The 17897-nt window shown below is 43.5% G+C and overlaps 1 protein-coding gene across 8 annotated transcripts in view; it reads left to right on the top strand.

Annotated features, from left to right (window-relative positions):
- VGLL4 (vestigial like family member 4) overlaps positions 1 to 16177 on the top strand; it is a 182306-nt gene extending 166129 nt beyond the window's left edge. For all 8 annotated transcript variants that reach the window (XM_072598473.1, XM_072598472.1, XM_072598474.1 and 5 more), the window contains 3 exons: positions 7851 to 8067; positions 11976 to 12099; positions 13198 to 16177. In XM_072598473.1, the coding sequence (XP_072454574.1) occupies positions 7851 to 8067; positions 11976 to 12099; positions 13198 to 13469 (613 nt within the window). In that variant the 3' untranslated portion in view covers positions 13470 to 16177. The remainder of the gene's footprint in view (positions 1 to 7850; positions 8068 to 11975; positions 12100 to 13197) is intronic.
- Positions 16178 to 17897: the final 1720 nt, after the last annotated feature.

The raw sequence follows: 17897 nt of genomic DNA on the forward strand, positions 1-17897 counted from the left end.
AAGACCATTTCCATCTATGAAATGGAACCGAAAAGAGGACTGTTCGCAAAATGGCAAATCTCAGTTATGAGGAGCATGTTTAAAAAATCCAACATAAGAAATTCAGTGTGTTACTTTCAAAGCTGTCCTGCTTGTCTGTTCCCTTCTGAACTTTCTCTCTTCTCTTTTGTGCATTTTAAAACAGACTTTAATGATCCCTTTTTCTTTCTCCGGTTCTTTTTGGGCAACACTGTGGCTAGTTCTCCTCTCTTCCCAAATGCCACCCCCATAAAGAAAGAAAAACACAAGCCTTAGAGCAAATATGTGAGTCAGGCAGAGGAAGACCACCCATTGGGCAGACCCAGAAATGCTTCTGTGTCATTGCACACAGCGAGGAGTGGGCCTCCTGCACTCCTCAGTTGTGGTTGGTCACTCTGTCCCTCAGGCTTCTTAAATCTTTCAAAGTTGTCTGTTTTTGCAGTGTTGTTCTTATTGTGTAAATAAATGATGGATCCTTGCTTTGGTTCCCTTCATTTCAGCGAAAAGATGTGGTGCTTCTTAAACCTACCCACTTAAAAGCCCGACTCCTCTTCCTCTTTGTCCTGGTCCCCCACTTCTGACTGATTCTTGAGCTCTGGGTTTTGGCATTGCTTGGACTGGGACACATTGCTTTATGCTTCCATGGTCCCGAGAAGCCTTCCCTAGTGTCCTTACAGGTCTCCTTCAGGGCCAATAAGGAGTCAGCCAAATGAACGGGTGAAGCCAACGTACCCCTTCTCAGAGTAATGTTTTTAAATGTATAAAATACAGTGCATAGGATCACTCAGAAAACCAGTCATTGAAATACAGTTATAAGCATATTAAAAGAAAAACAAAACCATGTTCTCCAACCCTAGCTTAAGAACCTTTGGTCTAGAGCTAGAAAGGACCTGAAAAGCAATCTGGTTAAACCCTTTCATTTTACAGATAAAGAAACTGAGACCCAAGTAGAGCTAGTTAAACTGAGGCTCTCCAGGGAGCTGGTTAAGTGACTTTCCCAAGGTCACACAGCAATATCATACTGGGGAGACAAAAAAAGGCGATAAACAGACCCTACTCTCCAGGAGCTCATATGTAAGGTGGGGAGACATGCAAACAAATATATACAAACGATTCATAGACTTGACATTCATAAAGAATCTGTACTTGATGAATGCAGAAAAAGGTCTTAGTAGGTACTTAATCTTTGTTTTCATAAGGCAACTTAAGACCAAAGTCTTGGAGTCTACGCAGGTGGCCATGGCAAGATGGTGGCCATATGACATGGAAGTTGAAAGGGATTTATAGAAATAGCTTATTGTTTTAATAATTGTGACCCTTGGCTGAAAAAACAATGTTTTCAAGAAATAGTTAAGTGTTGTAAGCTGATTAGTTCTGTGACCATGGGTAAGTTATTTAACTTGATTCCAGTGGGTCATCTGTAAAACAGGGGGGACTTTGATGAGTTACTGTGAGGTTCAGATGAGATAATGGGTCTAAAGGACTTTAAACATCTGCTGCTATCGTTATTACTGTAAAGGTAAAGCTTCTTGGAGGGTAATAACATCTAGATAAATGCTTTTACCTGGAAAAAGCAGTAAAAGAACGGTCCAAAAACACATTGGGTTTTCTTCTCTCTTCTGGGCACCTTTTAGAATAATTGGAATTTAGAATAATTAGAATAATGTTTTTTTCTTTGAAGGTTTCATACTATGTTATGTATCATTTTCAGTTAGTCCCTCACTGTACAATAAAGCTTATCTTCTGTGTCCTTTTCTCTTTTCTCCCCACCTCCTCCTCAAGCCGAGTGTGTGTGGTAAGCACAAAGAGGGTTCCTTCTCTACGGAGATTTTGGAAGGTGTGGTTGGAGGGATGAAATTGGAAGTAGCCATGTGTACCAATGTTTCCTGTCCTTTTCCCAGTCTTTGATGTACTAATTAACTTGTCAGGTGATATATTTAGGAATGGCGTCTCTTCCTCCTCCTCCTTCCAAATTCAGACATTAATTCAACAAACTCTTACTATGTACCTACTAGGAATGGTTCATAGTCTAGTCATTTATCTGTACTGCTCATCCCCCTAACCACCACCACCCCCCCCCACTCTCCCTGGCTACTCTTTCTCCACTCTGGTTATTCCTCCCTCTCCAGCTTCTTAGTCAGAAGTTGGCCAAGGAAGTGAGGAAGTCCAGGCTGTTGCAGCACATCCAGGATGTCCTTTGTCACATGCCAAAGGGTTATATGATGCAAGGGTTTGGGAAACAATGAATTAGCCAGTTCAGAAGAGGTGGGGGAAACGGGGTGGGGGAAGGATTTGGAAGCGTTGTGGATGAGATGATGATTAACTGTATGTAACGTTAAAAAGAAGAAGCTTTAGCTGGAGTTTTCCAAAGGCCAAGAGCGTATTTAAATTGCTCTTGAAATTAAACCTCTTCCAAGAAGAAAGACCTCTCATGAATTCCGTCTTCAATAAATTCCTATAAATCCTTCACCCAGCACCAAGTTCCATCAATTAACCCATAATGTAAAGAGTTTGTTTACTATAGTCTAATGAGTGTTTAGGTTCTCCTGCCTCTAATGAAAACCTTAGGCAGATCTTAAATTCATTGGTCCCTAGTTTCTTTAGCTGTAAAATGAAGGGGTACAGTGGATAGAATACTGGGCCCCGGAATCAGGAAGACCTGAGTTCAAATCCTGTCTCAGACACTTCCTTTCTCCTCTTTGACCCTGGGCAAGTCACTTAACTTTTCCTTGCCTCAGTTTCCTCATGTGTAAAATGGGGATAATAATAGCACCTACCTCCCAGGATAGTTGAGAGATATTATTTGTAAGATACTTCCCAAAGCTTGAAATACTGCATAAGCACTAGATAGTATTATTATTAATTATATGCCAAATGAGTGCTAATAATAATTACAGCTTACAGTTTACGAAATACTCTTCAAAAAAGACAATTAAATGCCTTGTTAGGTTGGTTTTTGTTGTTTTTCAGTTGTGTTTGACTCTTCAGGTTTTTCTTGGCAAAGATGCTGGAGTGGTTTGCCACTTCCTTCCCCAGCTTATTTTACAGATGAGGAAACTGAGACAAACAGGGTTAAGTGACTTGCCCAGGGTCACACAGCTGGTAACTGTCTGAAGCCAGATTTTAACTCAGGTTTTCCTGACTCCAGTGCTGGTGCTCTAATCCAGTGTGCCACCTAGCTACCCATTAGGTAGGTAGGTATTACATTTAACAGTATTCCAGTGAATGAGAAACCAAAACTCAGGAAGGTGATGATCTGTAATCTTGGAATGGCTTGGTAGTTGGTGAGTCTCAGCCCTGATCCTGGAACTTATTTCTGACCACAAGCTGCTAGGCCATGTGGTGATGGAGAGAAAAGAGAGGGGAACAGGGAATTGAGTGGTTTGGGGGGAGGGCCTGAAGAGGAAGTGGGTGGTCATTGTTTATTTTCCTTTATGTAAAGGATGATGGACAGAGCATGGCAGTCAGAAGACCTGGCTCAGCTGCTTTGGAGTGAGCTGACTTTAGCCAAGCTGCTTACCTGGACTCTTAACTTTCTTCTCTGTAAAAAAAAAAAAAAAAAAAAAAAAAAAGAAATGGCTGACCTCATAGGGCTGAAGCTCAGAGGGATGGTTAGTACAAATTGAAGAACTTTAAACAGAGATGTGCCAGCCCCATGTGAAAGAGTAAGCTCTTAGAAAGCTGTCAGGGTACTTTGAATAATGCCCAGTAGTGTAGGCAGATAGAGCCTCCATCAAGAACTTTCTTGATGATGGGTAGGAGGAGGCTGGCTGAGTGGGAGGATGTTTTGCTTTCTTGGCCCTGATCCCAGTGTCTGCCTGTTTCCTTCTGGCTGTGCCCTGGCTCCTGGGGCCACTGCCACTTTTCCCAATAGCTCATGCCTAGGCTGGCTTCAGAGTGGACATTGTCACATAGGCCTTTAATTCACTGGTGCCAGAAGAAGCAGGCATCCAGAAGAGCTAATTCGGGCCTCAAAATGGATGCTTTGTGTAATGTGGGTGCTGGTGTGTGGGAAAGACAAGGGACTACTAGGGCTCCCTTCTTTCCTCCCTGCCATTTGGGTTGGTGCACTGTGTCTGCATTCTGCAGGAGTGCTCAGTTCCGTGTCCCTGAACAAGAACTCACCATCATTCCTAAGCAGCATTTACAAAATTTGCTGCTCCTCTCCCACCCTCCAACTTCAGAGCTACTCAGACTGAGAATCACCACAAAGAGTTAATAAAACTTGGTGTCTGACACTCGTATTAAACCCTTAGGCTAATGTCAAATGATACATTCTGAAGAGCCTGCCCTGAACTCCGCACTTCGGGTATTTGCTTAAGGAAAGAGAAAATCTCATTTTAATGAGAATTACAAGTGGAAGCAGGGTTATTTCTTCCTGCGATGAATACGTTTACAGTTTGACTGTTGGGAATCTCCGATTTTTCTGCCAAAGATTGTGGACATTTCTTATTTCTCAATGCAGAGAGTATAGTAAAATATTTGGCATACATTCCCTAGGAAACTTTGTGCTGGAGGAAAATGTACAAAAGCTGTTCCCTTCATCGGGCCTCTCCTCTTTATCCCCTCCTTTCCGTTTTCCTCTCTTAAAACATTTGGCCAGAGAAGCCTGCTTCTCCAGGATAGTGTGAACAGTCCAGCTCTGAGCCAATTTGCTGAACATCGGCTTTCCAGGTGGTAGGAGTGCCAGGCTATCTCTCAGGCGCCTGGTAACTTGCTTACCTTTGAACCACTTAAAACCTTGGTGGTGCTGAAGCATTGTTTTTAATTAGCAAGCTTTATTTTTAACCGGAGTGGGGCAGACTTTTATCTCCCAGGCAGGATGTGTGTGGTTTGGTTCTGACAGCCATGGAAGCACATGATGCTTGCTAAACGCTGGGGCCTTGGTTATGATTCATTGGGGAGAAACATGGAAAACAATGTCTGTTTTTGAGTCCTGGGAACTGGGAAAATGAACTAGAGATGTGAGAGCAATGTATAATTTTGCTAAAATTAACCTATGAGCACTCCGGATTATGTTCTTTTTGGGCGTTGTGTCTGTCACTCATTGGCCCTACCATGGCAGTGGTCTCTGTTTCAGCTCACCGGATGGACTTTTTATTCTTCTCAGTCAGTCACGGAAAAAGTCATATTCCAGCATTTGACCCATTCCTAGTGTTTAGTGGTCTGTCTTTAGCCTTTGCAGGTATGCATTTATTGCTGTCCAATGTACTTCCCCAACTTGACATTGGTAGAATTTGGCCACCAAGATCCGTGAATCCACTTCCTGCTCATAGAAAGTTCCTCTCTGGAAACGAGCCACTCATACACTGTGACTTAGGTAGGGTTTTTTAGATCTCAGTTTCCTCCTTTTTTAAAAAAATAGGCTGGGTTAAGATCCTTTTCAGCTTCAGGATTCCAAGTGACCCAAGTTTCTGTCAAGGGGCATTGCCCAGAGGGGAGAAAAGCATTATTTTCACAGGAAAAAACATTTTTCTCTTTCTTTCAAAAATGAAAGTAGACATATGTAGTGCCAGGGAAGCATATGTACTCACGTAGTTCCTTCCCACATCAATGGATTTTATGTTTCAGAGTAAATACTGTAGTACAATAGAAGCCGGTTTATCAAGAGTTCTGTCAGTCAGCATACCATTCACAGGCACTTCTGCACATCTGCTAGACAGTGATCATTGATGTTTATGATGAGACCCCTAAGGCACCATAGAGCCATCTTGTCATGCCTTCTGAACCATCAAAGAAAGATTAAATTATATCCATATATTTTCCGTATTAAATGCATTTTTTTTTTACCGTTCAGATTTTTTGAAAACATCCATGTAACAGGTTATGTTAACTCTTACAGACAGAGTATTTGATTAATTGGAGGTCACCACTGTCAACCATACGCCCATACAATTTAGAGTCTGACTGGATGAGGAAAGTGAGACCTAGGGAGGGATAGTGACTTGCCCAAAGCTACAAAAGCAGAGCCAAGATTTAAACCCAGAACCTGTGTCCTTGGGTCCAGTGCTTGTTCTAAAAAACAACTTTGACTCTGCTAGGTAAAAGATTAGGCTGTAAATCTCAAGTACTGTCAGGATTTATAGTATAAGACTCATCAATCCACAGTTAGGACTTGCCTCCTCTCCCTCATGCACCCCTGCCCCTCCCCCCCATTTCCTAGTCTAGTTCCAGAAAAGAAAGGGAATACAACATAAATAGCAGTGGTATGTCTATGTGTCACTGTGAGAGAATGTGGGGTTTATTGGCTAGGAGATTATACAGCGTTACTGTAAACCAGGAAATGAATGGATTCAGCTTATGTGGATAATTCCCACTCAGGCCCTACTGGGTTTATTTACAGAGAGATCTGAGCACATGGAAATGCTATTTAAAAAAAACTGAACAGAATAGTATTAAGGTAACTGTAGACAGCATTTCTATAACATCTTGAGTTTTGCAAAAATACGTTGTACACGTGCACGCACACACACACACACACACACACACACACACACACACACACACACACACACAATCTGCACAGCCAGCCTGGGAAGATAGCGAACTAGACTTAGACTTAGAGCTAGTGTCTGAGGCAGGATTCTTCCAAGCGCCCCATGCCTTGTAGCTGCCTCTGCTTCTCCCTGAAAGAAGAAAAGGCCTTTGGGCATTTTTCCCAAATCCTACCTATTGTTCAAGGCCCAATTTAAGTCATACTTAGTCCGTGAAGCCTCCCCTGATTATTCTTTTCTTGTTGGCTCTTCTGTGCCCCCCTGGACCCTAGAATCTAGTTCTTAGGCCTTGGCCATAACTTATTTATTATGTTGGTCTTGACTGATCACCAGTATGGAACTCCAATAGAAATGAGGACTGCTTCATTGACTTAGAAAACCTGATAGTGACATTATCTAATTTGTATTGTATTTGTATTTTGTTAAATATTTCCAAGTTACATGAAGTCCGTACTCTACATGTTTGACAGTTTTGTGTTAGAGTGTCAGCTGCTTAAGGAGAAAACCTAAGATTTCTTCTGATTCCCACCATCTTGTCTTGAATTCCTACAGGGCTTAGGGTTCATACTATCTAACTCAGCACTTAATTATGTTGTCTTTAAAAAAAAAAGTGTATTAATCTTCCTAATTAAGTTATAAAGTCTTTCAGTAACTTTTTTTTTTTAACTAATTCTGTCTCCTCACAGAGCTTTCACACAGCTCTGGGCCTAGACAGTGACAGTAAATGATTGTTGATTGACTTATTTGGAAAACAAGCAAGCAAATGTTCAATCTCTTACTTCATTGCCTGAAGGAAAGGGAATATAGCATGTCAGGTACTGGACTGAGCACTTTTTATAGATAGTTTCTCACTTGGGTTCTTTTATTATCCTCATTTTACAGTTGGGGAAACTGAGGCAAGCAGAGTTTATGTGACTTTGTGACTTGCTCACTGTCACGCAGAGGAAAAGTGTATGAGGCTGGGTTTGAACTCAGGTCTTCCTGAGTCTAGGCCCAGTGCTCTGTCCTCTGGGCCTGTGTCACCTCACTGCAGAATGAAGCCAAATCCAGGCAGTGTAAGACTTAGTTTTCCATTTATTCTCTCCCATTTTTTTCATTAAAAAAATAGAAATGTAAATAGGATGTTGTAGAAAGATTTCCATAAAAATCATGAATCCAACCAAAAAGTCAAAGTTTTGAATAGATTAACTGAGTTGCTCTGTCAGAGTCTATCAACAAAAGACAATGAAGGTGGTAACCTCTGGTGCAGTTGTGCAAGTGTATGAATGGTTCCTTTCATTATCAACCTTTTGTTAAGTGCCAAGCATTGAACTTCATGTGTCCGTGTTTCCTTACCAGAAGCAAGAATGGGGATTGCCGAAAAGAACACCGGGAAAGAAGTCGCAGCCCCATTGAACGTGCTGTGGCTCCCACCATGAGTCTGCATGGCAATCACATGTATGCCTCCATCCCCAGCATCACCATGGAGCAACCTCTTGCACTGACCAAAAACAGCATGGATGCCAGCAGAACAGTTGGCATCTCTCCAACATTGACCTCTGTGGAACGGCAGCAGGTATGTCACTTAGGATGGGTTTAAAAACGTTATTCTGAGAAGAGGTCTCTAGGCTTCTCTGGACTTCCAGCTGAGTCTGGGACACACAGGAAGTTAGGAACTCCAGGAGTAGCGATACTTATCCAGCTCATAACATTCTATGGTCTGTGGGGTTGGGTCTTTGCTTTCTGTTTGGGATGACGTACCAAGAATTGGAATAGGAAACAGGCAAGGTAAATAGTGGCAATAAGCGTTAGATGGATGTATTGTTGGGGTTTGATTAGATGCACTTAAGACCATCCGCTCAGAACATACTGTTTTGGCTGTTGAGGAAGTGGGATTGCCAGAAGCCCTTTACATGTGAAACCACTGTACAGGCCTGGCCACTGGCTCACTTCATAACACTGAGCAGTTTTTCTGAAGTTCTCTGAGGTCTCAGTTTCTTCATTTGTACAGTGAGTGGATTGCACCAAGTAATCTCTTTTGGTTCTAAAGTCTGGTTCACCTTTCATCTCTTGAGATGGAAGCAGGAGAGGAGGAAGGAAGCTTTTGGGAAACCATTCTTCAGAAGATGTTGTGAATAGTAGGGACGCCTGTTAGCCTCAGGAGGTGTTGTCCATTCTGTGAATTTTGTGGCCGGAGATGAGCCTAATGCAGTGTTCGTGAGGGCACTGAGCAGATACAGAGAGAGATAAGATGTAGTCCTTTTCATTAGGAAGCTTGTGAGGAGTGTACATCAATAGGGGCATCCTCCCTTGTCCTGGGTCTCTAATCAACAAACATTTATTAAGAACCTTCCAAGATTGGGTCACAGGCAAGGCACTGGGTGAAGTCATGTCCCTCTGCTTGAGGTAGGAAAGATCATAACCAAGGATGCAGAATTGATGTGTGCTCAGAATTTTGTTGGAATGTTTTTCTTTTTTTTACTTTTTTAAGAATTAAATATTCCAACCAGCCATCCTATAAATGCTCCCTACTTGGATGAGCTTTGGCTGTCTTAGCAGTGCTATAACCAGCTGACCTAATGGCATGGGCTATCCTCTTTACTTTTCCTTCCCCCTCAACTGTTGATTCATTGGCAACTAACAAGGAGAAGTTCAGCTTTTCATCTCCCCCTGGTGTCGTGTGATAACAGAGCTGCCAGCCTTGACCCAAGTATATGATTCTCTTCTGGGTGTTCCAACCTGCCTCTTCTTGACCTTTAGCCCCTTCATGTTCATCTGTTTCCAAAGGTTTGTCTTGATTTCATTTGTTTGACTTAAGTATTTCCTATGGCTGTTTGGCTAAAGTGGAAATTTAGCAAGAAGTGATGTAGGCAAGGGGAAGCTACAAGAGAGGAGTAGTTTTGTGGCCAGGATTTCGGTCACCCATCATTGGGTCAGCATGGACAGGCAGGCAGTATTGAAGTTCAATAGTGCTGTCAGTGAACACCTTCCTCTACAGCATGGATTAAGCCAAGTGGGATAGGCAAGGTTCTTGAACAGGAAGGTTGAAGTGGATTATGGAAAGTGACAGAGGTACATCACAGTTTTATAGCAAAATGTGCTGAGGATACCAGGAGGGGAGGCTTTGAAGGCACCATTAGTGAAGGTGAGGCTGAATAAAGTCTAGGTTTTAGAACATGAGCAAGAAGTGACAACAGGTGGTGCCATTCATTCCATGCTGATCTTTATGGCCATCTGGCTTAGAAATCCATTCAAAGAAGCTGCCTGGGGGAGTAGGTGGGGGGGGGAGAAATAATATAGACCATTGACTTGATGTGTCTGGGCTTCTATTTCCTTATCTGTAAAAGGAGGTTGGATTAGATAATCATAGAATGTGAGATCCTTAGAGTTGTAAGGGACCTTGGAGATTTATTCTCGTCTGATCTCACTTCCCCTACTTTCCCCACCTCCCTCATCTCATTTCTGACATTTTAGGATTCCAAATGAGGGATGTCGTCAGTGGCAGTGGACGTGTGAAAAGTGTACACATGTGTTTGCATGTCTGTGCTAGGGTTCTCGACCTCTTTTTTTCCCCTGCCAAACCAAGAGAACATCATAGGGTTGGAAGGTTGCTGGAGAGCATTGCTAGGCTGTGTGTACCTCACAGAGAGAAGTCTGGAGAATGCCATTGGAAAGAGAGTTAGGTTCTTCTCAGCCCTCTAGACTTGGCTTTTAGAGGATTTCATAAGCAGGAAGGCAGAGAGTTTTTTAAAAGAAAAACAGTTCCGATGGTAAATCATGTTATAACCAGCTCAGACACTGACAGGGGTTGGTCGCTGGCAGCCGTGTGGTCTCTCTCTCTTTCTGGCGAAGGCCCCATTTTGAGTTCTGCAAAATACTGATCTCTTCTGAGCCCACAAGAGGAGATGATGGCAGCCCCCAGATGAACACAGATTGGAACTTAGAAAAGAAAAGAGTTATGCTCAACCCCATCGACATGTCAGATTCCTTCCTCCCATGATGGGATTTGTACTGAACCATCTAGACTCGCTCCTTTCTTTGACTTCTTTTCAGCATGTCCTTGGGTAAGCAATTGGATCTTATTATTTTCTCCTTTAAAATGAAGTGGTTGGCGTAGGTGATCTCCCAGGTTTTTCTGCCTCTAAAGCTATGGCCTCCATGAACATGCCTAATACACTGTAACTGTGCAAACACCTACTGTATCCGTAAGTCATCTCTGCTGTATACGTGAATGCCTGGTAGCTTGGAATGAATGACTGATATCATTTGAGTTAGGTGGGATTGATGTAAGAGGATGGGTACATGCATGTACAGGTAGGTGTGTGCACACACAGACACACATTCACCTTTGACAAGTGCTATGTATTTCAGCAAAGTCAAGTGAGGAGTGAATCTCTGTGTATCCAAACTCCTCTCCAATTGACTCCAGTTTTTATGGGGGAGACCAGTGTAGCCAAGGGCTTGTGCAGCAGACTCCTGTTTCAATGGCTTTTTAGATTGGAGGCTTCTCTCCATGCCCCTACCCCCACACAGAACCCCTCCCACAAAAGACTCCCAAAGAAAGTTGTGGACACTTCTTTGGGGGAGGGGGGAGGGATTGTGACAGCAGGAGAAATTTTGACATTCCTGACATAGGAGAGATGGGCCAGAAGAGATTAATATTTTGTAGGGTCCAAAATGGGGCAAAGAGAAGCCAGAGCTGTTAGGAGCTGCCTGCTGGCGAGGTCCTGAGTGTGCTCCATCCTGAAGCACCTGCCCACCCCATGACTTGTTCAACCTGAGGTTTCAGACTGTGAGGTTTCAACTGGAGATATAAAACTCCTTTTTTTGTTGTTTCTTCTAAAGTCTCTATTTTCGCTCTTGGAGAAGAGAATCCCATTCTTTGGTTTTGTAAAGTGGTGGAGAGGTGACAGGAAAGGGAATGTTAATAGGTAGTTCAACTTGAGAAACATTGATTAATAGATTACTAGGCATAGTGCACTGGACTGGGAAGAAAACAATTTAAATAATTGTTTTAATTATTTAGTCCCTACCCTTTAAAAGCTATAATGATGATGATGATAATGATGATACTAGCTAGCATTTATGTAGAATTTTGCAAAATGCTGTACAAATCTTGTCTTAGTTTATATTTCCATCACCCCTGGGAGGTAGGTGCAATTATAATCTCCATTTTATAGATGAGGAAACTGAGACTTAGAAAGGTATCTGAGGCAGGATTTGAACTCAGGTCTTCCTTGACACCATGCTGAGCCCTCTATCCACTGTGCTTCCTTCTTGCCTTTGGCCAGACTTGATAGCCAGAACCAAACCAACCATATTCTTTCCTGATTCCTTGTGAAGTACATCATGCATCCACTTGGATGGGAACAGGGTTCATTCCAGGTAGCTCCTTTGAGAGGGAGGAAGGGAGAATGAACACCTAGCGGCCAGTAGTTTTGCAAGTGAACTAAACTTCCGTCCATTCTTGCCCTGTGTCCTTAGAACCGCCCCTCAGTGATCACCTGTGCCTCTGCAAGCAATCGTAACTGCAACCTCTCTCACTGCCCCATCGCCCACAGTGGGTGCGTCTCATCTACACCAGCAAACTACAGGCGGCCTCCAAGTAGTAAGTGAACTCTGTCTTCCTACTCCTTCACTTTGAAAGAAAAACAGATCATGGGGAAACCCTGTTGGTTCAAAAAGTGCTGTTAACTTTGTTTATAAATTATAACTCTTAAAAAAAAGTTTTAAAAAATTTGTTAGTCCCCATTCCCTTTGCTGTTCAGGGCAAGAATAATTTGAATAGATGTCAAGACACCTCCTTCATCTTTCATCACCACTGAATGTTTATTTCATGTTTTTCATATTTCTATGCCAAAAAAAAATTTATTGATATTTTGTTTTGACACAACATACACTGCCCAACAAACCTTCCTGCTCAGTACAACTTCTGAGACCCACTGTGGAACGCTGCCTAATTCAGGGGTTGGGACCGAGATTTGTCAATCATCATATCTGTAGTTTACCAACTTTTAACAGAAGGGCTTTCGATGTGCCTTAACGTATTGTGTGTGTTGTGTGTTCTACTCAACATAGATGTTTTTGCCAACAAGTTTTCATTGAGTACATCCAGTGCACATGGCTTTAGTGAACATTCAGACTAACCAGAAAGCTAGGGTGTAGGAACATGGAACAATTAATAAGTGATAGGAGATGGTAAACAATGAGGCTTTCAACTGTGTGGTATAGGATGTAAATACTGTGGTCATTCAGAGGAAGAGATGGGTGGCGGGAGACAAGAAGGGAGATGAGAAGTATAGGGTATATAGTCCTGCCCTCTGAAATTTCATAATCTAATCCATGGGCAATAGAAGTAGGTTGCTTAAGTGCCACATGAGGGCTAAAGATTTAGAAGTTGAAGGGGCTAGTGTTCCCTATGGGCTGGAGTAGTCAATGGTGGAAAACTCTGGTCCTTTTCTTGTGTTTTGGGTTCCTTCCTCTATGGAGGAGACTTTGGGGTTAATTGGCCATTACCTGAAGGTCAGCTTGGTAAAAGAGTCCAACCTTTCAATAGGCAGGTGAAGGCCAGTATTCCTGCTTTAATGACAAGGAGGAAATGTGGGTTGAGGGACATGGGGTATGGCATGTGCTGGAACCCTCAGCCAGGCTCTTTGGAATTAGCGTGACTGTGTTCTGAACACTTTCTGCCTGGCCTTCCTTCTAGCTACCACTACCTGTGACCCCGTGGTAGAAGAACACTTCCGTCGGAGCCTTGGCAAGAACTACAAGGAACCAGAGCCCGTGGCAAACTCTGTGTCCATCACGGGGTCAGTGGACGACCACTTTGCCAAAGCCCTGGGTGACACGTGGTTGCAGATCAAGGCTGCCAAGGATGGTGCTTCCAGCAGTCCTGAGTCAGCTTCCAGGAGAGGACAACCATCCAGCCCGTCTTCCCACATGGTCAATCACAATCACTCCCCCTCCGTTGTCTCATGAAGAGAGGACCACCAACACCTCCTCTGTTGGAGAACAAGTGAATCTGCATGGTTTGCCTGAGCTTTGAACCGTCAATGCTTAAATGGAAAATAGTGTGGGGGTGGGGGTAGGTGATGGGGTGGGGGGTGGGAAAAGGTTAGTTTGCAACGTCTTTTTTTTTTTTTTTTGTACTCGCTTGGTATTTGTACAAGGGTGCCCTCAAACATGATAGCAGGAACTATGTGTGAAACATCTGTATAATGTAGCATCCTTACTTCCTGCCTCAGTTACCAAAGAAACCTCTGATGCAGGTCTGCTGACCCTCTTAACGGAACCGAAATCTGCCATGCGCACGCGCGGCTTGCTAGTTGACTCGCTCACTGAAAGCCATTATGACAGGTGGTTGATCCAAAATGCTTTGTGCTTTCAATTAGCTTCTTGAGACGAGACTTGCTGTGGCTTGCTGCCATCGCTTTGAATTTTTCGTTCAGTCATTTTGTATGTATATACTTGAAAAGAATTGTCACGTATGATTTGCACTATTGGAGGAGGATTAGTTGCCTCGCTCGCAACTTCTTTAGGCAAGATGCTAGTATTTCGAGGGCAAACTGCTGAAAAAAGGGTTAAGAATGACATTTCTGTCCATGTATGTGTGTCATTTTTTTTTTTTTAACAAAACCGCTTGGAAGGGGAAGTCTCATACAGGTTATAGGTCTTTCTCTCTTTAGATTTCAGGTGCTTGGTGCTTGCAACTGGACTGCGTTACTCGACCGAACACGGGCATTTTATTTTTTTTCTAAACACTGCAGTTTGTTAGAATAGAGCTGAGGTTGGTGGGTTCAATAGTGCTTTAAAAGATGCATGTTTTATGAGAAAAAAATAGCTGGTATCTATTAATGTATAGACAGTTTTAAAACCATAATACTTAACTAGCTTCTGTTCAGAATTAGTTTTATTTTTGTCAGTTACAGTCCTAGGTATACTCACTGCTGGTACAGTTGTACGCTAAGATTTTTGTATCTGGTATTCACTTTACTCACAGCTGGCACCAGGCCTCCTGAGCAAAGCCGTTCAGTAGGTGATCGTTCGTGTCACAGGATGACCTAGGGTTGCCCAGGCCTGACTGCATCATTTATTTGTGCATCACTCTGTGCTTTCAACAGATATGTTTCCTGAGGCATCAGGATTTGTCCTCAAACTCCCCTAGATGCAGAAACTGCTCCTTCAACTCTATTGGCTGAACAACAGATTACGGACAATCTGTGAAGTGATGTTTTGAATGCTTACTCGTAAGCCTGGGCCAAGGCGGTGTACATTCCTCCATTAGAAGACTTTATACAGTTATTACTGCATTTATTATCATTTGCTATATTAATAGCTACTAACTAGAACTTAGGTAAAGAGGAAAGCATGGTAAACAACATGGCTGTGGAGTACAGCAGCTTCTCTTTGTTTTATTATTATTAAATATGATCCCTCCCTTCTCCCCCTTGCTCCCTCCTCCCTTCCCCACACTACATTCCAGCCTCCCCCCAGTGCAGTTACATCAAGAGCTTTGGATACTGGGTCACCTGGCCAGACCTAGGGCCCTCTAGGAAATTGCTGCTGAGTTGGATGGTCACAGCGCAATCCGGGGCCGTCGTTACTTGTTTTTGCTTGGAGAAGCTTGAAGTTGAGCTGTTTAATTTGGCAAAGGTGCAGTGGAATGATAAGAGGCTTGGCTCTCACTTGTATTTATGTAGGGTGGCTGCTGAGGTGGGGTCTTTTCTGTTGTTGCTGGGTTTTGTTTTTTAAAGAGAAAGTCTCTCTCTCTGCACCCTCCCCTTCTCCCCCCCCCAGACATTTCACTACCATCTTTCTGGTAGTCGACGCTTCCTTGCTTTGGCATCCAGGCCCCTACTCTCTGTAGGAAAACCGTTTGAAAATACTTTTTTTTATATAGGGAACTTTAAGACCATCATTACGCTGTGCGTAAAGAATGTACAGAGAAATTTGTAGGTATTTTTTGAGGAACAATTAATTTGTTAATGATATGTAGCTATTTAATTTTTCCCTTTCCTATTGTAATCATTCATTTTTTTTTTTTTGTTTGGAGAAAAAAGTTGATCTTTTTTTGTTTTAGAGTTGTCTGTGATACAGTAAAAGTGCAGGAACACAGTTATTCTATGAGAACACTGCATTTGCATTACTAGCCACTAGTTTGTTATCGCTACAGGCTACTGAGTGTTGTAACAGGAAAATACTAACACTGTAGATGGATTCTGTGGACAGTGTGACTCCTAATGACATTTCTTGAACAACGTGGTGAAGACCGTCCTCATTCTGTCTATTGGGAAAGCAAACAGTGTCAATAACAGCTGGGTCCCTAGGGTGCTGACTTATCTGCGATAGGTCAGGGTAGAGGCAGGTGGGACGGGACAGATCGAATGGGATTTGATGTGCCCGGGCCCAAATGCTCTAACCTGAGGGAGCTTGGTGAGAGGAGAACCAAACATTTCACGGGAAAGGAATGAGCTCCCTGATCTAGAAAAAGCACAGTGAAGTTTCTTCACCAAGCTGAGCTTTCTGCAGTTCATCCTGAACCATTCTCTCCATGTTTGTAAATCTGTAATATACCATTCTCTGTGGCCTGTTTCACCTGGACGAAGAAGAAAAAAAAAGGTTTGGCAGGCCATCTTTTTTTGTACTTAAAAGTAGCCTTAAAGAACAATAAAGTGCTCTTAAAACCACACACTTGTTTCTGGTCCTTCTTACCTGAAGTCGCTGCTAGGGACGAGGAGAGATGCTGGGGCTGGCATGGGGTGGGCGGGGTCCATCTCTTGCTGTTGAGGGAATGCTGCCTGAGAATCTGGATGTGTCAGCACTGATCCTTACTCTGATATCTGCCATGTAGAGGGCATACCACCCCCCCCCCCCTTTGGGCTTGGAACCCCCATTGCATTTTACATCCCAGGGAGCCATCCAAGGCAATAGTACCGGGAATGTTACTGGTCGATCAAATGAGACAGCCTCTGGCCTTTGAAACCTTAAAGTGCCATGGAAATGCTACTAGCTCCTAGTACTTTTGGGCAGCTGAGTGGTGCCATGGATAGAATGCTGGGCCTGGTGTCAGGAAGACCTGAGTTCAAATCTGTCCTCCGAGATTTCCTAGCAGTGTGACTCTAGGCAAGTCACTTCACCCTGTTTGCCTCAGTTTCCTCATGGTATGATCACTGTTGTCTCTGTCATGATGGCAGCATGCATCAATGTCTTGACTTTTTCCCCCTCTAAATAGAATTTTGATACTTTGGGCACATCAGTCACTTTGCAGTAACCAATAGGATCTTTACCATTAAAAAAAAGACAAACATAAAAACAACCTGTTAAGCAAAACCATGTAACGTGTCGGTTGCATTTGATCTGTACTGACTTCTAGGTGGCTCTGACCCATGAGAATGGCCATCCAGCAAGTGTCCCTCCCCAGGCCTGAAGGCCTGTCTCCCCCCAGTTCACCCTAGCCCAATTCATATGTGCATAAACACACAGATAGTGAGGCAAGTCCCCGGGGACCCAAGACTCCTCAGGTTGGGTGTATGGAGTGGAGTTCTCAACATGAAGTGTCTAAGACAGGCTGTTGTCTGATGGTGCCAGATGGGTCCCTACTAGAACGAGCAGGCAAAGATCAGAGCAACCTCTCACTTCTAAAATGAAAACTTTTTTTAAAAATAAAATTACAGGGCCCTATGGGCCAGAGAAATTTGACTGAGGTTCTAGCAGGGATAATGTCCTGGTGTTCAGTGTGGCCTGTGGCAGTCAGAGGGCCAAGGCTGGACAGGACCAGCTGGGTCATCCAGGGGCCAGTTCATCGACTCCAGCCTAGCTGAGCTCTGTTGACACTGGTGCAGGCCTCCTTAGGGCACATGCCCCCTTGGGGCCTCTGACTTACTACCAGGCCTTGGGCCAACCAGGACAGTTGTATTCCTTTGTCTTCCATGGGATACACTGGGCTTCTCTGTGGACTGGCTGCTCCAAAGAGCTCCTTTGTCTCTACATTTTACCGATTGCAGAATCATTTTCATAAGAGCATAGTTAAACCCAGCCCATGCCTAGACCCAAGATCACATGGGACAGCCAGGCCATAGGGTTGCCAAGGGTCTTTCGACCACCACCACCATCATTCGAAACACTGCATGGAGGATAGAGTGCCAGGGGTAGTGGTGGGTTCCTCTGGTACAGTCCCTGAGCCACTGGTGATGTCCTGATCTCTGACAACCCCTTGGATATGACACACAAAGGAGGACATGAACATGATGCTGAACAAGTATGTGAACTGGATGAACGATGAGTTAGCAGCAGATATCGCAGTTAATGTTTGCCAGCAGGTTAATGTCTGTTCTGATGGAAAACAAGACAAGAGCATCCCATCTCCCCTCCATGAATTGTGAACGTGCTAAGTGGTAGCTGGGTGGT

Source organism: Notamacropus eugenii, chromosome 3 (assembly GCF_028372415.1).
Source record: "Notamacropus eugenii isolate mMacEug1 chromosome 3, mMacEug1.pri_v2, whole genome shotgun sequence".
Lineage (NCBI taxonomy): Eukaryota > Metazoa > Chordata > Mammalia > Diprotodontia > Macropodidae > Notamacropus > Notamacropus eugenii.